The following is a 26,583-nucleotide window of genomic DNA, read 5'->3' on the forward strand; positions in this document are numbered from 1 at the left end:
AATGGTCAAAGCTGACCTTAAAGCTATTTACCTGGAAGAAAAAGCCCAAACATCTGCCTCATGTTGGTGGATGAGATATTAGTGGAAATGACCATAATGTATAGGATGTACAGGATGCACAGGATGCGGACATGGATCTAAAATCAAAACAGCACTGTCTCTCTGGAGTAAAGCTGAGCTGAGCCTGGCTTATGGTGCTGCAAGGAACCCAAAGAACCATAAGGCCCAGGCTGGGGGTCTGAAAAAGTCCAAGTGGACTTACAAACTACAATCTTTTTTGACAAGTAAGTGTTTTTTTTACTTACTTACTTACTTTTTTTACTTACTTGTTCTTTTAAAGAACACTGTTGAAAGCTTTTAGAAGCTTTTAGAATTGTAGCTTTTAGTTTTTTAAGTCTGACTGTAGAATTACAAAGAACTTATACTTTGCCTCATATAAACAAATTGCTAGTGCAACAGTATACAAGTATTTTGTTCTGTGTTAAAAAAACTAAGAATATTTACAGGTCGAAATGATTTCAGAGCAACATTAATTAATAAATGCTAACAGAATGGTATCAGAATGTTATTAAAAGCTTTTAGAATTGTAGAATGTGTTTGCGATTGTTTTGTTTTAGAATATATGAGAGCCATATTTTGAGGTAAAAATGTTGTTTTGCTATTTTAACTGCATTAATCTATACATGACTATTAAATATACGATTTCAATGACAAAGAAGACAAATGCCGAATAACATTTACATTTATGGCATTTGGCTGACGCTCTTATCCAGAGCGACTTACAAATTTGATCATTTTACACAGGTAGGCCAAGGTGGTGTTAGGAGTCTTGCCCAAGGACTCTTATTGGTATAGAGTAGGGGGCTTGCCCTGGTTGGGGATTGAACCCCAGTTGTACAAGTTGTGAGGGATGCATAGTTTTCTTAGGAAGTCCAGTGAGAAGATCATTACAGTGATCAACTCTGCTTACTTTCATGAACAAGTTTCTTTGCGTCGCTCTGAGACAGAAAAGGCAGAACTTTAGTGATATTTCTCAAAATATCATCAGCATTTTTGTTTACATGCGGAAAAAACAGAACTCAGAGTTCTGATCACAGATCACAGGTTTTGTACTTTCTGAGTTTTAGTACCGAAGATCAATATTATCCATTTTTTTGGATTAATTGTAGAGAATTTGCTGAGGAATTTCTGACACACAGCCGGTCAGTCTGTCTGCAGAGTCTTGATCATCAGAAGGAATGGAAATGTATAACTGGGTGTCATAAGTTTTGAAAATTGATATTTGGTTTCTTAATGACATCACATCAGAAGGTAACGTGTACAAAGAAAAAAGGATATGTCCTAAAGCTGAACCTTGAAGGACTCCACAAGAATATTATATCTTTTTTTGATGATTGATTTCCCATTTACACTATGATTTGTTTATTAAATAAATATGATTTAAATCTTTCAGAAATTGTACCTCAGAGGCGAATCAGTATTCAAGACAGTGTATTAGAATCTTGTGGTCAACAGTATCAAAAGCTGCCCTAAGATCCAAAAAGACCAGAACAGAAGACTTTTGTGCATCAGCGCTGAGCCTAAGGTCATTCACAACATGGACCAATGCTGTCTCAGTACTATGGCTAGAACAAAAACCTGATTGAAACTTTATACATAACTTGTTTGATATTAGATGCACATTAAATTCTCTGAAAACAAATTTTTGCTAAGATTTTACTTTTAAAAAGGAAAGTTTGAAATGGATCTAATTATAAAATTAATAATGGGGACCGTTCCACTTATTTTCAAACTGTTGTTTATGACCATTTGTCTTTTACTTGGTGCTTTCATTAAGTATCAGCGATAAACCCTTGATTTTATGCCAAATGTAACAATTTTCTCACATTTTCTTAATGACATTTGGGAGATTTTTGGTCAAATGCATGTCACTGTGTTTTTCTGTCATGTGAAATAAAAAGTGGCAAATTTGACCTGATAATAATTTTATATTAATTGACTTTTGCTACATTCAAAAGTTCCGATTTAAGGCGTTTCATCATTACTTATGACTTTTTTTCAAATATTATATCCTGTTATAGCAAATATATGGTTGTGCAAGTAAAACAAAACAGACCTAACAGACATTTAACAGATAGAAATAAAATAAATAAAACGTATAATCTCCTCGTTTGTTGCATTATTATTATTCTGTTACTCTGACTACATGTGCTGAAGAGATTGGCAAACAATATTTCATAAAAGCCTTTAATACTTTAATAAGGAGTGAGGTAACACCAGTGACAAAAATACGGTGCAAACCATCTTTAAACAAATTCACAAAAAAAGTTTTAAAAAATGATTAAACTGTCATTTATGTGTATTTGTACAGCTACTAAGTTATGCAATAACAATGTCTAAGTTTAAATGTTAGAAAAAGAAATACATTTTAAGACGTCTTGCCGCTCTAAAAGTGGACGTTTCTGTAGAATGACCCTTTTAAATGCTTTGGGAACATTTTTAAAAGTGTTTACAGTGCTTTAAAAATTAGATGCTAGATGCTAATTGCTTTTAGATTGCTATTAGGATGTTTTAGAAAACCATGAGAACACATTTAGAGCAGTTAGAATGCTTTTACAAGATCTTTACAACTACTGTAGAAGAACGCTATTAAACGCTTTGGGAACATTATTAAAAGCTTTTAACATGAGAAGCCTAGAAGTGGTTGTAGGGCGCATGCTGGTGGGTTTGAGATAAATAAATAGGTATCACTTGCGACCCAACATCCCACCCCACCCTAATACCCCACCCCACCCTAGGTGCAGGAGGAGCGGCAGAAGGTGCAGGAGGAGCAACAGAAGGTGCCGGAGAAGCTGCAGAAGCTGCAAGAGGAGCAACAGAAGGTGCAGGAGGAGCTGCAGAAGGTGCAGGAGGAGCTACAGGAAGTGCAAGAGGAGCTACAGAAGGTGGAGGAGGAGCTGCAGGAGGAGCGACAGAAGGTGCAGGAGGAGTGACAGGTGTGCAGCAGGAGCTGCAGTAGGTGCAGGAGAAGCTGCAGAAGGTGCAGGAGCAACAGAAGGTACAGGAGGAGCTGTAGAAGGTGCAGGAGGAGCTGCAGAAGGTGCAAGAGGAGCTACAGAAGGTGCAGGAGGACCTGCAGAAGATGCAAGAGGAGCGACAGAAGGTGCAGGAGGAGCTGCAGAAGCTGCATGAGGAGCGACAGAAGGTGCAGGAGGAGCTGCAGGAGGAGCTACAGGAGGAACTACAGGAGGGGCAGGAGGAGTTGCAAAAGCTGCAGGAGGAGCTGCAGGAGGAGCTACATGAGGTGCAGGAGGAGCTGCAGAAGGTGCAGGAGGAGTTACAGGAAGTGCAGGAGGAGGTACAGGAGGAGCTACAGGAGGTGCAGAGGGGGCTGCAGAAGGTGCAGGAGGAGCTACATGAGGTGCAGGAGGAGCTGCAGAAGTTGCAGGAGGAGCTACAGGAGGTGCAGGAGGAGCTGCATGAGGAGGTGCAGGAGGAGCTGCAGAAGGTGCAGAAGGTGCAGGAGCAGCTGCAGAAGGTGCAGGAGGAGCGACAGAAGGTGCAGGAGGAGCTACAGAAGGTGCAGGAGGAGCTGCAGGAGGAGCTACAGGAGGTGCAGGAGGGCCCCAGTCTGCGCTGCTTTCTTCTCTCTCCGCTCAGACCTGGAGGAGCTGCTGCCGCTGGGAGGCTTTAGCACACGCAGCGCGTGCACACGCGTCGCACGGTGCAGGCTGCACGCGGCTTCAGCGAACACATGGCGCGCGCGTTTTTTTTCCGTGCTCCTTATTAATTTAGTCTTCATGTCGGCGAGCGCGAGTCGCTGAGTGTCGTCTGTGCGCGCGGGTCGTGGATGATGCATGGCCGGTTGGTGCTGCGGTCCGAAGTGGAGCTCGTGATCCATGCCCCGCCGCCCGCGCAGACATGTCCCCAGCATCGGCCGCCGCGGCCACGGCCACGGCCACGGTCTGCGCGAGCGCAACCCCGGGAGACGAAGCGGAGAGCCCCCGCGAGGAGGTGAGAGAGACTTAGAGAGGCGAGGGCGAAGTCAGCTTCTTATTCGCAATTGCTCGTTCCACCTTAAATGGCTTGGTTCCACCTTAAGAAGCTGACTTCAGCTTCGTGACTTATAGAAACATGCAGTGCACTGCCTTCCATGTTTAGAGCCGCGCTTTCTGCTCCTGCACGCGTTCACGTTTTCGCGCAGGTTTGTTTCTGCAGCGTGGCGTTTACGTGTTCGCACGCCTTCGTGTTCCTGTAGGTCTTTTTTTGCGTGCGTGTGCTTCGTGGAGCGGCTCATTGCTGACGTGCTGACAGAAGCACAGAGTCTCGAGTCTCTTTATGTTTGAGCAAAGCACAGGTGACCGATTTCGTGTGTGCGCCGAAATGAAACCCCGTCTGCGGTGCGTGTCGCCTCTCTCTTACACAGCAGACGGAGCAGAGCGGGTTCAGAGCCTGTGGCGAGCCCGTCTGGTGTACAGTAGACTGCCCACTAGGCTTTATAGGTAAACAGTAAGCCACAGTTAGGACTGTACTGGTTTGTACCTATTCAGCTAGTTACCTCATTTGTGTTCAATCAACCAGTTTATAGGTAACAGTGTGGCACACAGGGCTGCTTGATTATAATCATAATCATGGCTATTTGGGGGGGTCGTGGACTGGAGGTTAGGAAACTGGCCCTGTGACTCCGCTCAGGTTGCCGGTTCAACCCCCAGGGCCCTGAGGTGTCCTTGAGCAAGACGCCTAACCCCCAACTGCTCCCCGGGCGCCGTGGATAGGGCTGCCCACCGCTCCGGGCAAGTGTGTGTGTGTGTGTGTGTGCGTATTCACTAGTGTGTATGTGGTGTTTCACTGCACGGATGGCTTAAATGCGGAGGTGGGATTAATAAATTATCACAACTTATTTTGGTCAATATTTAGAATTATTTAACAGGATTACTCCTTGATCTTGGAAAATGCATTTTTAGAACTTTATGCATAAAATATGTACATATATACACTCAGAAAAAAGGTACCACACTGTCACTGGGGCAGTACCCCTCTTGTCACTGGGGCGGGACCCTCAAGGGTACATCCCAGTACCTTTCGTCAGGGAACATAACTGAACCATAATTCACTGAAATGACATTTTCTAAGTTGTACTGACTCCACACACCCCATCTGGTCTCCAGGCTTTTCTTTTGTTGTTCTGTTTAAAACATTAGCTTATGTGCTTTTCACTGGGGGGAAAACGCACTTGAGGTGTGCAGATGGACCTTAAAACCGCTGTCGTACCTTTGAGGAAACATTTACATTGTTTGTACCTTGATGAATGAAAAATGTGCCTGTACAGAATTTCTAACAGGATATATCAAAAGACGCCTGGGTTTGATTCCCTGGCTGGGTAACCAGGGTCCTCTCTGTGCGGAGTCTGCATGTTCTCCCCGTGTCCGTGTGGGTTTCCTCCCACAGTCCGAAGACGTGCAGTCAGGGTAATTGGAGATGCTAAATTTCCCCTAGGTGTGATATGTGAATTAATATGTCTGTGTGTTAGTATTGTGATGGTCTGGCGAGCTGTTCAGGGTGTTTCCTGCCTTCCGCCCGATGACCCCTGGGATCTCCAGCACCTGAAAACTACTAAACATATAGAAAAAAATAACAAACAAAAAATAAATAACAAAAATAAAATTTGGACCCTCAGGGAGGGACGTACAGGATCAGAAACTACATAAGCATGTCCGTTAGAGATTCCACCTTCTGCGTAATTAAATTGTTACAGTGCTGAAGCTGAATTTTCAAAATTTTCTTAACTCTCCCTTTAATGCAAACAGCCGGCTTCTCCAAACAGCGCACGCTGCCTAGTGAAAAAAGCTTGCAGGCATAGACACGAGGTTTAATTGTTGGCCCAAGAATTATAATGGGCTAAAAGGGTGATATAAGCCGCATTGACTGTGGTGTAATTGTCGGTGCCAGACATTGTGGTTCCAGCATCTCGGAAACAGGAACAGCTTCCCCCGAGACGTTCGCACGCTACAGTCTCCAGAGCTCACAGAGAGCTGTGTGATAAACAAAAAACAGTCGGTGAGCAGTTCTGTGGGTGAGGACACCTTGTTACATGGCTCATATCACACACTGTCTCATTTCGCTTTCTCACATTCCTCATATTTCATCTCACATTTCTGTTATAGATCAGAGGAGGATGGGGTCCCCTTTGGTCTTGGTTCTGCTCCAGGTTGCCTTTAGGGAGGTTTTCTTGCCACTGTTGCCCTCGGTGATGCTCATTCGGAAATTGGACCCGACTTTATGTTAAGATGCTCTGTGACAAAGCTCTTTACTGAAAGTGCTAAATCAAAAAACGTGAAAATAAACTGATTTTACGTACCAAAAACAGTCACGGCTCATTTGCATGAGCCAATTTTTCAGCCTCTCTTTATCACTTAGAATTAAGCAGGCTGTTTGTGTTACTGTGCTTTAAATACTGATATATGTAAATTACCCTTCATCTGATTGGCTGCCCTGTGTTGTGATTCATTCAAAAAGCAGTGTTGGCTGAAACTCCTCATAGGTTAATTGTGAGGGGCGGGGCTTTGTCGCTGTAGGCTAAATAGGTGGATATATGTAAACATGACATCACAAAAGCAATGTAATTGAATTGATTGGGCTTTTGAAGTTCAGTTTATTTGGATTCATGTATGGACGGAGGAGCAAACAGTGTGCTTTAAAACAATCATCAGACTCTCATTTCAGAAAGGTGGGGAAGATTCAGTTTTCCATGATATGGACCCTTTAATGAGACAGGTTAGAGGACATGCTAACAAAAAGGCCATACATTCGCAACAGTGGTGAGCAGAAGGGCGTCTTTCGGTACGCAGTGCATTGAACAATGAAGTAGATACAGCAGTAGAAGACTGTGGTGAGGCTACACTCTTAAAAAAAAGATGGTCTGGGTTTCATTAGTAAAGGGAATGGTTTTCTTCAGGACCTTGAGCTCCATATAGCACCATTTCTGCTTAAATGGGTCTTTGCATGATGAAATTGTTCTTCAAATTGTTGGAGAATGCCTTCTGTATAGCACCAATAAGGGTTCTTCTATTGTTACAAGCTTAACAATAGCAGAACCCTTTATTTATGATATATAGAGCCATTTTTAAAAAGGTTCCATATAGAACATATATAAATATATAGAATATTACATTGTCCCTCAAGCAGAGTTCATGCATGGAATGGTTCTATATAGACCTCATGGTTCTAAATGGAACCATTCCCTATACTAAAGCACCTTTTGAAGAACCATCTGTTTTTTTGATAGTACATCATGCGCAGGTAATCATGCAACCATGAAAAGCTAGATAGATGGGAAAATGTCGCGCGGTCTGAAAGCTGATTTCTGCTGCCACGGGCAGATGGTAGATCACAGTTTGGCGTACACAACACAAATCCATGGATTCATGGGGGGCAGGGGACGTTCGCTAGCCAGTCACTGTATAAGGCTGAGATATATCCTCCACTTTATTCTTGGTATGAATTTGATATCCTACCTATTAGACATGCAATTGCCTACTGTGTCTGCCTGTATCACAACCAGCATGATCAAAGAAATAAACTTGACTTGCTTCTCTTTATAGTTGATCGATAACTAAAAGGCTTCCATATAGAACCACAAAAGGGTCTTTGACTTGAAACAGTAGTGGAACTCTTTCTGGTACTATATAGAACCATTTTTCAAAAGATTGTTAAAGAAGCTGTAGAACCACTTAACCATGCCACGAACAGTTCAAGCGTTCAGGTTCTTTAAGCTGTCGTATGTACACGTTGCTTTTACTACAGAACCCTTAAAGAACCCCCCCCCCTTTTTTTTTTAAAGAGGCGTGGAGCTCCAGTGAGTGTCAGCAATGAAAGGAAAGAAAGAAGCGGCATAAAGTGATAATTGCTTTCTTTAGATCAAAGACGATTCAGAGAGGTTACCATGACAACCGAGGAGGGTTGGGGGTTGATGCTTGGCCCCACCCCACCCCTAAGATACATTCTGTGGCGCTTGGTGTGGGGAAGGCTTTCTTGCCATACGTGAGGCCGCTGAAAAACAATGAACGCTTTCATCATAAATGATTCAGAGGCAGATCCAGTTTTTTTTTAAAGCTGATGTTTTAATACTCAGGACTGTATAACCAGTGGTCGAGTTCTGGGTGTTCAAACTTCAGATTTTGGATGGAATCACTTTCATTAGCTCTGCCGTGGTCAGTCAGCACTGAGGTCAGTCACGTCCCTTTTCAGGATCTTTTGTGGATTCCGACTCTAATGTATCTTCCGTCCTCAGGAACACTGTGGGACATGAGCTACTCAGAGCTGCTCACTGTATTTAACACTCGATGATTTACCGGTGTCTCTCAACCTGGTAGCTCTTTAATCAGCATTTGATCTCCTCTAACGAAACCCTACAGTGATCACCAACAACATTTATAGTATCAGACACAGTAATAACACTCATCACTGTAAGTTAGGAACACTGCCGGCAGTCACTACAATTGGGAATTTTTTTGTTAGGCTGTTCACAGTGTCTTATAAATGTGTCCTGTATCCAACATTAGTCTAAACAGATCACACTCCTAAACTGACCCTCAATGGGCCAAAGAAATGCTTCATGTCGTGAGTTCATCCAGAGGTAAAGTGGAATGAACAGTAACAGGTTTCATCTTCTCCAGCATCGCAGGAGCTAATAGGACGTTCAGATGGCTGACAGCTGGAGCTCGCTGTGAAAATGGCATGTTATTCTGCCACAGACACGTCTTTCGTTCGCATGCCTGGTTTCTTTAAACTTTGCTTTCAGATGTTCGACTTTTCTTTGACACTAGTCTCGTTCTCCTGCGGCCGCAGGTGGCCAAAAATCAATTCAAAATCTCTTCGAACACGGAACGGTTCGGATTAGTGTCTTCTAATTTTATTTTTACTAGAGACGCACCAATACCATTTCTCCCCTTCAGATACCAATACCAGATACAATACAGAGTACCAGTACTAATGCTAAGCCTAACCTAACTGGCCTGATATTTATACAGTTGCATTTAAAAAAAATAATTTTGGTAAAATCTGTGTTCTGTGTCACACTCAGCTTGGCTAGATGGCATTTACTTATTAGATGCTTAAGAAAACTTTTGTTTATTTACTGCATATATTTACTACTTACTACTATGTATAATTAGTAATAAGAACCATGTTTAACAATGTAAATAAATGTAAAATATCTTTATTGTGTAAAACAGTTCAAAACAGGCTAAACCTGTGGTGTTTACACTTCAGCACGCAGCAGCTTCTCTGGCTTAAAACCTGATCTGAATTTTTCCCACATCCAAATTTCTCGAGTCATTTGTCTCCTACTTGTGTCTTGTTCATTCACGCTCGACTATGAGCATCAGTTCAGTTAACATCAACATCACTCCCTCTGTCAGTATCAGTGAGTTAACGCATAGGCCCAGCTTGCGGGCTGCTACACTAAATGCTAAATCAAGGCTAAATGCTGTCATGATGCAGAGAGTCCAGTGGTTCCTTCAGCTCTCTCAGTATTTTAGACCATAAGTGACCACGACATACGAGTGATTAGGTAAGCGGCTCCGTTACCGTGTTCTTAGAACGGAAACCTGCTGTTGCAGATTATGGCATGAGCAATTTTACTGCCGCTTGTTGTCCCACCCCGCTGACATGTTCTGAAGTTCTGTCTACTGGTGCACATGCATGAGAACTTGTAGAGAGGAGAAATACCACTCTGGTTTCCTCAAACACTAGAGGGCGCTACCGAGTGAGTCCGAAATGAACGGGTTGATATGGAGCATTTGAGCAAAATCATAGTTTATACATGTGTAAACATTTTAATGCAAAAGAATAGTCTTTTCCTGAACAGTGACTAATATAAAACGTTTTAACAGCCCTGTTATATTTTAAGAGCTTTTAAACCCGAGTTATAGGAGTTTAAAACTGCGCTCCATGCATGTCCATGACGTCAGTGAGCGCCAACAGCCAATGAGCTGCTCCGCTCGCCAATCAGTCATTATGCTCTAGCAGGAATGCCCGCCCTCTGCTGCCCAAAGTCCGTTTGCTGTAGAAAAAAGTAAATATATAGTTGAGTTTTCTTAGTTTTTAGTGAAATACATCCTTCTTCTTTCTAAAATTAAAGAAGCGTTCTGGGCGACTGATTAGACACTAGCTTTCCATTTTTAGCCGTTGAGCTCCATTTACTTCCATTCATTGAGGACTCACTCGTGGGCGCCCTCTGCTGACTAGCTGCCCTGTTTTTGATGTAACGGGAGGAATAGTTACCGGCTCTGGTGCTCTGCAAAACGGCCTGTAATGAGGAGCAGTATCAGCTAGAGTCTCAGTACTCAGGAGAGTGAGACCTCTGCTGGCGTGGAGGGGAACTGACAGTTTCACTGACACCAAGCACAAATCAGATGCATTGTTGCTAAAATCTTAAATCCTTGTGAGAAATCGCTTGTGTGCTTATTTTTATTTAATCCTTGTGTCTGTGCAGTGAGTATGTGAATAAAAAAGCATTTGGTACTGTATATTTATATCTATATAAACCAAAAACAGCGCACTGTTTTACAGCGGTGAAGATAAAGCGTGTAATAGGCTGCTGAATGCTCACTTCCTATTGGTAATCCCCATGTTGCTTTGCTCCCTGTTTGCATGAAGTTAAACTCCCCTCAACTTTGCTGCGTCGCTGACTTGGCCCACTTAATGTCATCAATGTTTATGCTGCCGGGGCGGCATGGTGGCGTGGTGGGTAGCGCTGTCGCATCACAGCGAGGAGGGTCTGGGTTCGATTCCCCGGCCGGGGTCCTCTCTGTGTGGAGTTTGCATGTTCTCCCAGTGTCTGTGTGGGTTTCCTCCCACAGTCAGGCCAGTTGGACATGCAAGGTGTGAGTGACTGACTGTCTGTGTCTGTCTGTCTGCCCTGCAATGGACTGGCGATCTGTCCAGGGTATATCCTGCCTTCTGCCCGATGACCGCTGGGATACCCTAATATAGGCCTTTTATTCGTAGGAGGAAAAGCAAAATGAAAAGGCCGCTAATAGCGAAAAAACAGCTCTTTACAACAGTACAAACTAATGATTCAAGATGGAAAAACATTGCTTGGTCTGATGAACACTGATTTCTGCTGCCACAGGTGGATGGTATGTCAGGTCCAGCAAAAACCATCTGCCCAAAGTTTGTTTAAACCACCAGAAGCTGAAACGCTATGATTTGTTCTTGCGGCTGCATTTTCAAACTAGCCCTGTTTGGCGGGAGAATCGCGAACCTGGCAACACACTGTATCAGTGAAAGTGTGGTTTTACATAAGCATCTCTTCTGTAGGCGCTCAGTCAAGAGCGTGTTCATTTAACATGAAGATCTCATGCAGTGTGTAAATCTCACTTATGGATGGGATGAAAATATCGATAATAGAGATCTTAAGTGATCACATTAATCTAAAGGGGGGGTGGAAAGGGAGGAATATTGCTCTGCGGCCCTTTATGACCCTTTTAAAAGATACTTCCAACTCGGTAATGCACCATGACATAGTGCACGCATCATCTCTAGCTGGTCCCTCAAGCATGACAGCAACTTCAGTTTACTTCAGCACACATCTAGCGCAGTCTCCAGACCTCAAGTGGAGCCCCTTGAGAAGAAGTGAAATGGGAGGTTTTTTAGTATAAATTTGTGATGCCATCACGACAGCAAGTGCCTGTCCTTAAATACCAGGCACTATGATTCCTTCTTGTTCAAGTAAACAGTTTTTTTCAGTATTTGCATGTGGTTTTAGTTCCAGTCCAGCCTTTTACAGCTCATCTTGCTCGCTGAATTGTATTGTGTTTGTTTCTGACACAGTCCTTATGGTAAAGTCTGTCCAGTCTGTGACCATCTTGGCAACATCACCAGGCAGTTATTTCCAGTCGTACAAGATAAGATCTCTTTGAATAGGGTGAGACATAAAAACTTGATACTGAAGGTCAAAATATTGTTTTAAAAATGTAAAATCACTGGTAAAATCTGGCAACTACTTCGTAATATAAATGAAAAGAATTCTCCATCCATGTCCTTCGTCCAAGAACCTCAATGCCAGCGCAGTCACAACCAACAGCCTTTCTTCTCTTCTGTAGTTCTTACATTATTACGGCACTATGTTTGATGACAGGACTGTCTTCTAGTGGATATATTGCTTACCATCCATGGCAATTTAAGCTAGACGTACACCGCGGTTTCAGCCCGTTTTTAAGTCCGATTTGGTTGGAGCCGATTGAGTTTCATGAGTCAAATTTTGTCGTTCGCTGTGTAGCGTGAGAAGGGAAACAATGCCCGATTAACTGCCCAGACGAGCTTCGATTGAGCAGTTAGAGGATCGGATGGATTTCCGACATGTCAGAAGTTTTGGTCGCTTGACTCATAAACCAGTTGCTCAAAGTCTCACCCAAAACCACACACAATCACAACCACCACTCCTGCACGAAGTCCACATTTGCGGTACCAGCGTCATATATAGAGCTGCACCTGTTCTTCGGCTTCAGTGGACAGTGTGGGACAAGTTGGCAAAGCTGTTGTAGCGGTTTGTCAATGGCCGAATGGGGCTTCTACACCTAAACAGCTCACTGCCTGTCCAGTATGGCACTGTGTACACATGGCTGAATCTCAGAGGGCTATTTATTAGACATGTGATGCACTTTCTGGGTGCAGGAGCAACTATTTTAATATGTGGGGCACTATGTAGGGAGCAGGGAGTCAGACGGTTACATCATTTGAAATGGACATGTTTTTGTTTTTTCGTACTTAAAGGGAGCCTTTAGGCTAACAAGATATCTTTGTCCACTTCCTAAAAACCAAATTGGACGACTTCAATCAGTCAACCTTTATTTTCACTCGGAGGTGCATTGAGGGCATTGACCCTCGTTTACAATGCAGCCGAGTAAATTGCAGATTGAAAACGTTGAAATACAATTCATCCAAATAAAACAACTGATAATCAGCAAGACCAGATGTATAAAAAAGTAAAAAAAAAAAAATAGCTCAAATAGAAAAGAGGCATAAAATATCAATAAAATATATCATAAAAACATTAAAATTAAGTAACCAGCTCAGATAATAAGCAATACGAAAACTAAAAAATCGGATTATTTACTAGAATAGAATAGTAAAACAATTAACATCAAAAACAGTTGCAATAAAGTAGTGAGATGATGATGATGATGATAATAATAATAATAATAATAATAATAATGATAATAAAAAGCAGAAAGGAAAACTCAACTAAAACAGTCACAGGCTAAGTTTTACATCAGTGAGCGAGTTTTAGAGACTTTTGTAGTGAATTCCTGCTCACTGGTACTTTGCAGCTAAAAGCAGGGAGGAGGAGAAGGATCTAGATAGCAGAAGGTGATCGAGGGAGGTGATTGCAGGCCTGCTGCTTTTTTATTTGAAAGGTGACACACATCTCTACCATAACATAACATTATTGTGTTTTTGCACTGTATGTATGTTGTATTATCTGCAGTCATCCATCCAAGTGTTTTCGAGCAACCTGAGAAAGATGTTCAATTCTTCTCCTACTCCTAAACATCTAATTAATGTTTCTGTCATTTTTAATATCCATATGCAAAGAATTCCCGCTGGATCAAAGGGGGTCCTACTCAGTAAGCCCATGCAGTCTAATAGCATTTCCAGATAATGAAGCGCTCAGCAGACGGGGGAAGATTAGGTCTGTGTCAGGTCATCATTTAGTCAGGGATGAACAAAGAGCGGCTCTGTTCCCTACGCGGTGATGATGCAGCAGTTACGCTGTGCCAGCCGACTTAAATCCTATCAGGAAAGTCATTGTGCCGTCACTCCTTTAACCACGGAACCTCTCTGGTTATTACATAAGGGCCATTCTTCAAAAGACTATTTAGGCTGAACGTGGAGCTGTGGGACATGAGCTGAGCGCTAGACGAACAGAGGCGTACCACAGAACACTACTGAGAACCCTACCTTTTCAGGTAAAGTGAGAGTTTAGCAAAATTCACTCCCTTACTCAAGAAGTAGTCAGTCAGCCTAGACTGGAGGTGTTTAAGCTGTACTTTGTCCAAAGTCAACAAAATCTAGGATGCTCACATTATCAGAAAAAATCAGTAGAAGTCAATAGTCACCCAAATCTTTTCTGTAAATACATCAGCAAAACGTTTCTCAACCCACACAAAGTCTTAAATTAGTGCAGGATGATTGTTCACTGTGGTTTAGGAATGTTTATGATATGACTATAAAAATTATAACACAACTTGTAGCCGAATGCTGCAGGCAGCCACTTTAAACAGGAGTTGGGCCAAATTCTGACTCCCTTCACGCTCACATACCTCACGCAGGCAAGTAGACGGTTGATTACCTTCACAATTTGTTTAGAAACATATATCTTCAGTTCAAAATGTAGCAATAATTTATGAACAGAAAAAAAAACCGCCTCTCTGTCCTGAGTGTTCAGCCACACGGTGACGTTTTGCTCTGTTTTACAGGCCACAGTAAGTCATACTGTGCTGTAAAACACATTGACAAGTCTGTGCAACCTTAATGAAGACGTGCATGTGGTTCCAGCGAGCTGATAGAAGTGCTGTGGTTGTATTTATGGAAAAGATTTGGGTGGCAGCTGAGCTCTGGTGCTTGCTAGCAACATTAGATTTAGACATCAAACATTTAGACATCAAACTTGTCTCGGATGGGATGGGAACTTGTGTGGGTAAGCTGGTAAGGTGTGGACATTTGATTTTTCACCCCAACCTGTTCTTTAACACTTGCTGCCCATAGAAACTCCTGTGGAGTAATGTATAGGTATAACAGTCGTCACCTCTGTCTGAAGGACTGAATATGTTTTTCTGCTCAGTTAAGAAAATGCCATATTGTGCTTCATTAAAACAGAATGAGTAACAGTAATAGGAGCTCAGACGAGGCCTTTGGGCTCATATCACAGAGCCGACAAACTCCAGCATGCTAAAATAATCTGCAGGAAAGTGGGACGCCGCTCTCCAGCAGCCCCCTCTCCAGCAGCCTTATCAGAACCAGCAGCAGCTCGCTAACCAGAAAGGATTCCCGCCACATTACAGCCTGAAAAGCCCTGCAGAAACCGCACAGGCCCATCAGCGCAGCCGCGGGTGAGAGGGGAATATCGCTCAGGTTTTGTCTGACGGATTAGCTGCTTTACGGTGCAATCCGGATTTGCCCAAAACTGAGCCGCTGCAGTCACTTCTGGTTTTGCCAGGAAAATAATACAGCTAATCTCCCAGGGACTCGACTGGATGGTAAAACACACCTCCTTCCTGGGATGTTTGCAGTGGTGGACAGTAACTGAGTAACTGAGTAAATGTAATGAGTTTCTGTACTTTAGTATTTTTGGTGTATCTGTACTGAAGTTTCTCCGTTCTGGGCGACTTTTTCCTTTCACTCCACTACATTTCAGAGTCTAATATCCGACTTTTTCCTCCTACATTTTGAGAAATCTGTCGTTCCTTTTGGTTTCTGTGTGTATAAAAACGTAACATGTCAAAACGAAAGAAGCGCAAAGCCAGAGCACCAATCAGGGCCCAGCGGTCACTTTGTTTAGAGCTGGTTTTGACCTGTTGGTCATACCGACCCAGTGCAGCACGCGGTTCAACGTCAGCGCAGCAGCGTAAAACTTTGGGAGAGTCTGTTCAACATAAATGATGAACTAACCTAACTTTGTGTAAATAGAGCTCAATATAGAAATATGTCCACATATGCAGTCGAGACTGACGCGGCTTTTTTCTGAATTTCTACAAACACCATTTCATTTTATAGTAAATGAGTTTGGGCTGGTTTATGTTTATGAACAGACGCCTACAGATCAACAGGAGCTCATCTGTGATCCTGAGTTTAAAGCCAGTTTTTATTCAACTTAAACTTGGAACTAAGTTGTAAATAAATCTGAAACTGAAACTTTGCTTGTGTGTAAAAAGTGATTTCAGAGCCACTCGGTTCTCCCTGATGGAAACTGTTTACCTTCAGTGTTTTGTGCTTCTGATCATTTTAATAGACGTCAGCGTCACTAATTAATGACGTTCTATTAAAAGACTGGTTTACCAAGAGAGACGCTGGAGGACTTTCACCTGAAATGTGTTCATGAAGCCAGTCTGGTTATAAAAATGATAACAGGACCAGATCAGAGCCAGAATTACTCTTTTAGTACTTTTACTTTATACTTAAGTACATTTGAGGGTAAATACTTTAGTACTTTTACTCAGGTTGAGGTCTAGAGTAAGGACTTCTACTTTAACTGGAGTGATATTTTACCTTGGGGGCCTCTACTTTAACTCAAGTACATGATTTGTGTACTTCGTCCACCTCTGGATGTTTTGATGCGTTTCCTGTGATCGTTATTTGACTACTGAGCAACTTTAAAGAGGAGAAGCACTTTGGTGATCTTCTTCTCTGTTGGGGCTTCGCGAAGAAAAGATTCAACACGTCAGAAACAATTATACTAGTAGACTTATGGCAATTACATGCATGAATGCTTTCACTAACAGCAAGGAGATCACAGCAGCCATAAAGTGCAGTTTCTGCCCGTTTTGGAGGTCTCTCGGTTGAACTATGCATACAATGCATGCTTTGCAAAACCAGAGGAGAACTACATTTTCATCTTTGCAGTTGAACAATAAGTTAAGATTTCTAAAAGTATAAAAGTTTTTTTTTTGTGTTTAAATGCTGTTTTGTTTATTGTGTCAGTTGCACAGGACTGTTTGTTGTAGTGTCCTGTTACAGGCTGGTGCTGGCACTGAGAGACTCTGGAGGCTGGCTAGACAGAGGGCCACATGCAGCGTCTCATGGTAGCACATGCTCCCAACTGAGGGACTTATTGTGTTGTTTTATGCTATTCGCTATGGTTATTGTTATGTGTAAGTGTTTTATGTGTAATTGTCCGTTTTGGGTACAATTGCCCCCCCATTGCTTGCTAGCAGCTTAATGCAGCATTTCACACAGAGAGCCAGCAGTGTCCTAGTCAATTTGATGTAATTTGCCTGTGCAAAAGTTTTGGCACAGTGTATGTTCTAAAGGTGCACTGTGCAATTCTGAAGAACGATTGTTGTGATTTAAGATTAAGACCCCTATTCATCCCACAACAGGGAAATTCCACCTCCGCATTTAACCCATCCGTGAAGTGAAACACCACATACACACTAGTGAGCGCACACACACACACACACACACACACACACACACACACACACACTGGGGCAGTGAGCACACTTGCCCGGAGCAATGGGCAGCCTAATCCGCAGCACCCGGGGAGCAGTTGGGGGTTAGGCGTCTTGCTCAAGGACACCTCAGTCATGTGCTGTCGGCTCTGGGGATCGAACCAGCGACCTTCTGGTCACAAGGCTGGTTCCCTAACCTCCAGCCCATGACTGCCCAAGTTTGAACATGCCTTTTTAGATCTTTGTGGCCATTAAACCCTCCACACACCTTGTATACACAAATACCGTGGTATAACGTTAGTGATCAACCACACAACGAGCAATGTAGACCGGTAATGTTAGCTCGGTGTGGGTTAGCAAACTCGCTACAGTTTCTACTGTGAAGCTGACCAGTTGCTATCATGAACATTCACAAAACAAGACAAAGCAATACTGACCTATTCTGTTAAAGAGCAAAAATGAGTTAGTGTTACCCACCTGTCCAGCAGGAGCAACCTCCTCATCGGTTTTCAGGCATTTCTGCTCTCAGTGAAGCTGAAGCTTCTCCTTTTGCCAGCTTCTTGTTTGAATTTTCCCATTGCGCCCTAAATTGTGCATGCATGCTGTGGCAGTCACTGTTTGGGGAGGGCAAAACAAAACGTGAGGTGGGCTGACGAGTTCACGAGGCAGGACTGACATGCATGTGCGGCCGGACTGGCTATGTAAACGAAAGAGAATTACGGGAGGATTACAGCACACACAGAGGGTGTGCGACTTTATTCTCCACTCAGGATGGCGTTACTCCACTTTGAAATATAAATATGAACTGAGCAAATAAAATAAAAACGTGCTCTAAAGTTGTGTTCCCTGTACGGGACTAAGAAAATAAACAAAACATGTAATTTGACCCGGGATATTCAAATGTATACGCATGACTGTATGTCCTCTGTGCTTTTCAGTTCCCTCTCACATGATTCTGTCTGTATTCCATACAGAGCAATAATGTGTTAACTACCTCCTCGTTTCGCTCTGATTACTTCAGCATAACATCTGCTCTTCTCATCAGCCTCAGAGTGAAAGCTGTGATCACACGCATGTAACGTGAGACAATGACTGCACTATATTTGCTCATTGCATATTTGCAGGGCAGACAGGATCAAGCCATTATCGTGCTTCTGTACCCTTCTTTCCTGGCAGGGTGGAGCTCAGGGGGGCTCATGTGACAAGGTGGGGAGGATAATTAAGGAAGCATCAATTATTTAAAGCATGCTGCTGTGTAAAGAGCACAACACAAGCCATGCCGTTTCACGCTCATGGAGCATCAGCCTAAAAGCACATCAGCGGAGAGCCACTGTCCATGCCTGCCTCGTATGTACCGTACTCTTATGCCTTAAAGGAAATAGGTTTAAAACCATTTTCAAGCCTTCTGCTGACGTTCTGCAGTGTAGATCCAGAGATATTGAATTTTTTATATTACAGAAACTATAAAATTTGATACCCCACGTTTCCTAGAGGTCATCTGCAGTGTTTCAGCTTAGTGGGGGTGCGTCAATATCAGCACTGCACTGCAATTAACGAAACCTGAGGCAGCCAATATGGTATTTTTGAAGAATTTGGAGGATTTTGTTTGTGTTTAATATTGTTATGCTTTATTGGTGACAGCGTCTGTACAACTCTGTGACTGGTCAACACCTCTGACTTTGACTTTGAATTTTATTTTAGACCAAAAGAGTTGTTAGAGTCTCACAAGCTTCAGTTCCTGTGCTAATAGATGCTGCATGTACTAAGTTCCACTGCAGTTCTATACAGAACATAGAACTTGAGTAGTCTGTTGACCTGCTACTGTTATGCTACTGAAGTTGTTTTTTGGAAAAGTGCTCTCACTCGCTCATTTATTGTACCCAAGTATAAATACTTTTATTTATTGTTGATTTAGGCTACTCTTAGGCTCTTTGGCTGCTGTGAATAACCAGAACACCAACACTATTAGGTGTAATGTGAACGACCAATACACTTTAAGCCAGAAAGATATATATATATATATATATATATAATTCAGACATTATACACATCAGATCAAGACTCAAGCTCATTCTTTCTGTGGACACTATGGACAGAAACATCACCAAATGGGAAAACCACAGCTAAGGAAGACTGTCTATTACTGTTAATAACTAATAACTGAGTCACAATTGCTGACAAATTCACTTCAGCTACGCTCATAAAAAATATTCTTTAAGGGTTCTTTAGCAATGGGAATGGTTCTATTTACCACCATGAGATCCATATAGAATCATTTGCATGCTTAAGTGCTTGTTTGTATGCTTGAATGGTTCTTTGCATGGTGAAATGGTTCTTCAGATTGATAGATCGCTTCTGTCATCTCCTCTGGGGACTTTGGTTAAATATTACATGGTTTTATGGTCGTTTTATAATCAAATCTTTCATATTCCGTCTCTACCCTGTCATATTCAAACACATACAGGCTGCTCCATCAGACTGCTGTGGCTTTTTTTGGCCACAGTTTGTGTTTGAAGGGAGTGTGTAAGTGAAGGGAAGTGTACAGATTGTACAGACTGTGGTGATTCTTGGGAGCTGAGCCTTGTTTGTGATTGAAGCGTGGCCAATGATGTCACCAGTGCGGTTTTCCCTGCTTTGTTCTCTGAAATGACTTTGACAGTAAAAAGTACGTATCTTCAAACCCCTAACATGATGCAGCATCTTCTGACACTAAAAAATAACCAAATAAGACTTGCCTTTAAGTGGAAATACTATATCTTACACACTTTGGGCCATTTCAGCCTGCTTTTATATCTGAAATGTACTTGTTTTTGGTATTTGCTGTTATCGCACAATTATTTTCCCAGTGGCCAGACATTCCGTCTGTTCTGCTAAAGCTAAGAGCTAGTTTTTGTCCTCCAACCCATGATCCCTCTGTCCTGGAACAGTGCCAGCTCAATGACTGGGCAACTGTGAGGAGCTTCTGCTGTTTCCTCAGCCTCACCGTGCCCTAGGGTGAGGCAAGATGGCAGCTGCCCCAGGATGTTTGGTTGGAATTTCTGCACAACCTCTGAATGTCTAGGCCCACAGGATTCCCAGGAAGCTTTTACTCTTCCATTTCAAACAAAGTACTGAAGCGAGAGCTTGTGTTCACATAATGACGTTTAGTTTAGGCTGGTCCAGGCAGCATTTTACAGGCTTTGATGTTACTCAAATTCTTATTCTCATTCTCAATACTACCTTCAAAAACATTTAAATGTTTACATTTTATACTTAACCATAATACATACAGACAGTGAGCTAATTTTGCATTTTGACACATCACAGTCTCCAGTAAATGATCATTTAATCAGCAATCATCAGCGGTGGTTGGTCAGTGTAGTGGGTAACACCACCTCTGCCTTCTACACTGTAGACTTGGGTTCAATCCCCTGTTTGGACACGCAGCCTACACTATACCGATAAGAGTCCTTGGGCAAGACTCCTAACACCACCCTCGCCTACCTGTGTAAAATGATCAAATTGTAAGTCGCTCTGGATAAGAGTGCCAGCCAAGTGCCGTAAACGTAAATGTTCACTGATTACCAAACAGTAAAATTCCACAGTCTCAAACTGTTTGTCAATACAAGTGCTTGAGCTTTTGCTAGTAGCTTTCCAGACCAGCTGTTTTATTTCAGGCCTAAATTAAACAAAAACGGTTTCGGAAAGTTATGTTGGGGTTGAAAAAATTTTGTGGCACTTGACTTGAAATGAAACTTTCTTTGAACATTTTTTCTCATTTTCATCAATTTCGCGTACAATCTGCAGCCTTTATTTTCTGTATTTAGGTAGTCCAGTAAAACAGTTCAGCACGGAAAAATTTGTGAGTGCTTGGATGCTGACAGAATGGTTTGTATTATACAAGCTGAAAGCAGTATGCCTGGAATATAGTGTTAAGTCACTTGTAAGAAATGCTTTGGCACCCACTGTAAACCCCAGACACTGATCATTAGCATTTTACATGTGGTAGGCCTGAGCCACTTCCTGCCGCTGACTTCATTCTAGCAGATTTGGTATTGAGTATAAAGTAACTGTTGTGCTCAGTAGGGGTGTAAAAATGCAAGCAACAACCTGAAGGCAGCAGTTCAAATACAGGAGTGGCCTTATAATTATTATAGATTATTATAGAGATTATAAAAATTATAATAATGTGAAATAAAATATCCTCCTTCTAGCAATTTTTGCCAAAGAACTCAGGCTATTTTAATTTCCACTACTGTCCCTCCAGTCACATTTGTGTGAATCGTCATGTCTGTCCCTCCTGCTCTGCATGTTGCCTACCTGAACCTGGACTGTCTTGACCCTGACTTTGGATTTGCCCATAATAAACCTCGCTTGTCAATTCAAAGAAAAACTTTGAAAAATCTTTTCAAAATTGATTGTGTGGATGGGGCCTTAAAGAAGAGACCAAAAAGGGTTGCATGGCCAAATAGCAAGAGATCTCAGTTCAAGCAATAAACCTCTCTCTCTTTTACAAACACTTTCCCAAATGTTTCAGAACTGCTACTTCCAACACAAGATTTCCAAAAGATTTGAAACTTTCATGATTGTCAGGCTCATTTTTATCATCCCTTCAGAAGTGTTAAAATATAATCAGATCAAAGTGAATTGTGGTCAGATCTGAGCTTTTATGATGCACTGCATTGTTTCCTAAATAGTTGTAAATTGAATCATTGTGAGTACAGAGATTCACACCCCTTGCATTCACAAATACTTCTTTTCTTTCCTCTTCCTTTTTTTCCCTGTCCAGCAGCGTCCCCAGAAGCAATCCCTGAGCAAAGCCCTGTGCCGTGAATCGCACTGGAAATGTCTTCTCCTCACCCTGCTCATGTACGGCTGTGTGGTGGCCATGACCTGGTGCTCGTTAACGAAGGTGACTCGTCTCACCTTCGACAGCGCTTTCAAAGGGAAGTCAATGATGTACCATGAAAGCCCTTGCTCCAATGGCTACATCTACATCCCTGTGGCCTTCCTGCTCATGCTCTATGTTGTCTACCTGGTGGAGTGCTGGCACTACTACATCCACAGTGAGCTGCAGTACAAGGTAGATCTTGAAAGCATAGCGGAACGGGTTCAGCGGATGCAGCAGGCCACCCCTTGCATCTGGTGGAAGGCCATTAGCTACCATTATGTACGCCGGACAAGGCAAGTGACCCGCTACCGGAATGGAGATGCCTACACAACCACACAGGTTTATCATGAGCGGGTCAACACGCATGTGGCGGAGGCTGAATTTGACTACGGGAACTGTGGGGTGAAGGACATCTCCAAGCAGCTGATGGGTCTGGAGGGATTCCCCATCACCAAACTTCGCTTCACAAAGTGCTTCAGCTTTGCCAATGTGGAGTCAGAGAACTCTTACCTGACGCAAAGGGCCAGGTTCTTCACAGAAAATGAAGGTCTGGACGATTACATGGAGGCACGTGAAGGGATGCACCTCAAAAATGTGGATTTCAGGGAGTACGTGATGGCCTTCTCTGACCCTGACCACTTGCCATGGTATGCGAGGCACTGCACATTCTGGATAGCAGCCGTAATGACACTTTCCTGGCCCTTGCGGGTTTTGATAGAATACCGTACAGCTTACCTTCACTACCATGTGGAGAAGCTGTTTGGCTTTGATTATGTCCCTGTCACACCTTTGGACGAGCGGCCGTATTGTCGGCATATCCCTCGAGTCAACACCATCGACAGCACGGAGCTGGAATGGCACATCCGTTCCAACCAGCAACTGGTGCCTAGCTATTCAGAAGCCGTGCTGATGGACCTTGCACAGCTTTCGGCCTGCAACACATATTCTTCCCGCAGAGTTAGCGGCTACCGGCAGAACTGCGAGCGCTGCCACAGGGCCATCAGCAGCTCGTCCATTTTCTCCCGCAGCGCCCTCAGCATCTGCAACAACAGCAGTAGCCCCCGCCTGCCCTTCAGCGGCAGCCGCTTCTCTCTGGGACGACTCTACGGCTCCAGGCGAAGCTGCCTGTGGAGGAGCCACAGTGGCAGTCTGAATGATCCGGGCTGCCCCACCGAAAGCACACGCTGCCTAGCAGGTCGTCCTGGCCAAGAAGAGGACAACCCACCCTCACCTCCAAACTACCAGGATGCTCTGTACTTCCCTGTTCTGATAGTGCACCGCAACGAAGGATGCCTCAACCATGACCACCGCTCACTGCATCGCAATGGCTCATGCGTGGAGACATCTTTATGACCCGTGCTTGAGGTTTGCAAAGCGTTGACGTTTGCTAGGAATTTCACTGACCTTCTGGTTGGGGACAAGAGCATGATCACATCTCTATGTGTTTGCTGGAATCTTGCGGACACAGGTATAACGGGTTCGTATTGAGGAATGTACCTTCAGGGACTGTGTTTGGGTCAGAATGAAAAGTCTTTCCCAGATGCGGATAATAATGAAACATTTACTCCCGTTAGACTTTAATAATGAATGGAAGGCACTATTTAGAGGAACTGGGACTTTTCTTTTGAACTTGCCTGTCTGGGTCAACAATATGACCATATTGCTGGATAATACTGACTTTTTCAACAAATACAGAGCAAATGCAGGTCCATCATATGCATAACAAAAATATAAGTAGCCAGTGTACGGTAATGTTTCTGTCATTGTAGAAATGCTACAGCATGAAGGAAAAAATTATTCTGCTTATTCCGTCCCCTGCAGGCAAACTCGTCTTTTTGGCTCACCTTGTTAGCTTTAGTCATGGTCCCCAGTAATATGAGAAAAGAATAAGATACAGGTCCTGAGTCTAGGAGATAACTGTCTTAACACTAACTTTACCTTTCATATGTTTTGGTAAATTGTACCAGTAAAAAGTCCGGGATAGGTCCTGTCCTGTGCCAGGGGAAACTCCAGAGTCAGTTCTGAAGTAAATGTGGCTATAGTGCTGAACATGTGAAACTCTACCCTCTGGAATTACTGTGTTTTGTAAAAGCTGAATTGCAAAAAACGGATCTTTCCTCTCTCCTGCGACCATGACAAGATGACATAAACGGACAGATTAGCTACGTAAGGCATTTTACCTCACGCCACTAACTTCTAATACATCTGACTTGTAAAGCAGAGAGAGAGAAGAAATGCAAAAAAATGCTGGACATGTGTAAATACTGCATCTCCAAAACAGTTTTTCTTCCTCTCCTATTTATAACGACGGAGTCATTGCTATGAATAATTTAGTGCAGGCAGACTAAAGGACATGAGAAGTTCAGACAGAATACATCATCTCAAGACATTCAAAGGTCTGGGATGCAGCTGATCGTAATTACTGTTAATAAATATACTTTTTAAATCTCTTGCATAGTTTTCAGCACAAGAATATTTGTTTTGATACAGCATGAAATCACTTAACTCCTTCTCCTCTTTCTTCTTCTTCTGTTCATTTTTACAGTAATTTAAGTGCCTAAAGTTAGTTTTTTTGTATCAGCACTTTGGTTAGGCTGTTTAGATGCTGCCCATTTTTCATGTGATTTAGGCAAACGTGATTCTTCCACTGCATCGGATCCATCATCATACAGGGCGCTAATTAGGCTCGGACTGAGGAAGGAAGGGAAAGATAAAACCCTAGATCTGCTGAAACGTAAAAAACCCTTCTGCTGAAATGCAGATTGTGTTGTAGCTAATACTAGACTGTGATACCAGAATATACAGAGCTTCAAACAGGAATATTACAGCACCGCTGCCCATTTTGGACACTTTAGAGAGTCGTATTATTCCATATCACAACTACTTGAATCGAAGATAGACAGCTTTGTTATAATTACACTGTGGGTGTTTTTCCACTGCAGAAAGTACCAGAACCTTTGGCACCAGTAAACTGGAACTGTGTTCTCCATTGGCCGTCGGTGCAGTACAGAGGGTTCCAGTTTTATTGTTGTTGGTACCAACAGGGCCGAATGGCTGACTCCGCTGTCTTTGCTAAGACTTACAGCTAATACGTTCTAACAGTTTGTTTTTACTTCTCCAGGTGAATATAAAGTCACCAAGTGCTGTTACCATCAATAGGTGCACCAGAAATCAAACTGGTGACTGGAATGTTGATGTGTTCACTGCTAATTTTAAAATTACGATAGATGATAAATGCGAACTATCCATTTGAACTAGCCTTCATCGAATGAGGTGTTTTTGACGTGCTTTGGGTTTGGTTAGACATTTATGTGAGTGTGAGCACAGAATAGCGCAGTACATTGTTTCCCAGCAATACATAAGCCAACCCTTATTAGCCCAACAATAACGGACGCAAAAGGTCATTAATTAGCCGAATGGGGTCTTTTAGAGTGGCATAAAATGACAAGACAATACAAAATGGTTCAAGCTGCTGTCAGGTAGGTGGACATCCTTTGTTTTCCATTTGGGTCACTTCTTCTTTTTTAACGTGCTGGTGAAGAGCACCCATCGTCCAGATCTTCTTTAGCAGGAGCTAAGAACTTCATGTTACTCACTTCAGCCCTGTGGCATTTTAGTTATTGCTTTCAAGAAGGGAGTTCTTGCATGTGGCTGTTGAATTTGTGATGTGGCTTTAGAATTTGATCGTTGGCTATTATTAGCCAGATCTTGATATCAGCGCTAGCTCTTCAGTATAACACAAGTGTGGCTGTGTTCATGAAAGCGTTCAATGAATCATCTGAGAATATGTTCTGCATTCTCCTGTTCTGTTTCTTATTGAACAGTGAGCACTTCTCATGCTACTTATTTAGCTGTCATCTTGTTGCTGTTGAAAGAAAACCTTCTCTATATGTCCCAAAGTATCCAGACTCTGACATAACGTACATGATCACCACCGAAAACATTGACAAATAGAATGGGATGCTCTGGAGCAGTTGCACATGAGCTTAAGGTCACCATGCTCAATGCCAAGTGTGGACTAGTGAGGTTTAAAGCCCCCCAGCACTGGGCTGTGGAGCAGTGGAACTGTGTTCTCTGGAGAGAACCTTTGGGATGAGTTGTAGTGATCCACAACTGATCATCCAACATCAGTACCTGACCTCACTAATGCTCAGACAAATCCTCGCAGCAATGCTCCAACAACTTGTCTAAATCCTGTTACTGTGGCAAAGAGGGACAAACTCCCTGTTAAGATGCTGGGGTCTACAAACATTCTGACATAGTGTATCATAGAAGCCTTTATTTGAGAAGGAAAAACGTTTTTAAATGTAAAAGTATGTTAATGTAACCTGATTTTATTCTAAGTGATTTTGGACCATTCAGGCCATCAGAATTCATGAAATCTCATGACAATGATCTGTTAGTGGACATGCCATCCTATCACACTTCTAACTCGTTGTTTTACGTTTTTCCGCATTAGCCGAGTCTAACCCAACATACACAGTTCATAAGTATCCCATCATGCATTGCTGATGGGGTAAAAAAAAAAAAAAAAAAACG

General features: G+C 42.7%; 2 protein-coding genes across 3 annotated transcripts; both read left to right on the forward strand.

Moving 5' to 3' along the window:
- The first annotated feature begins 2,989 nt into the window (after window positions 1-2,989).
- LOC119263225 (probable inactive protein kinase DDB_G0270444) lies at window positions 2,990-3,701 on the forward strand. The gene has a single exon (XM_037537799.1). It carries the CDS (start codon window positions 3,143-3,145, stop codon window positions 3,692-3,694), a length of 552 nt encoding a protein of 183 aa, XP_037393696.1. The 5' UTR covers window positions 2,990-3,142; the 3' UTR covers window positions 3,695-3,701.
- A 42-nt stretch (window positions 3,702-3,743) lies between these two features.
- Window positions 3,744-26,583, forward strand: tmem151ba (transmembrane protein 151Ba). 2 transcript variants are annotated; one of them, XM_017695664.2, is made up of 2 exons: window positions 3,744-4,014; window positions 21,946-26,583. In XM_017695664.2, exons 1-2 carry the CDS (start codon window positions 3,922-3,924, stop codon window positions 23,395-23,397), a joined length of 1,545 nt encoding a protein of 514 aa, XP_017551153.1. In that variant the 5' UTR covers window positions 3,744-3,921; the 3' UTR covers window positions 23,398-26,583. The 2 variants fall into 2 exon arrangements, with proteins under 2 accessions (XP_017551153.1, XP_017551152.1); XM_017695663.2 differs by having other exon boundaries at window positions 3,746-4,014; window positions 21,943-26,583.

Source organism: Pygocentrus nattereri, chromosome 4 (assembly GCF_015220715.1).
Source record: "Pygocentrus nattereri isolate fPygNat1 chromosome 4, fPygNat1.pri, whole genome shotgun sequence".
NCBI classification, from domain to species: Eukaryota; Metazoa; Chordata; class Actinopteri; order Characiformes; family Serrasalmidae; genus Pygocentrus; species Pygocentrus nattereri.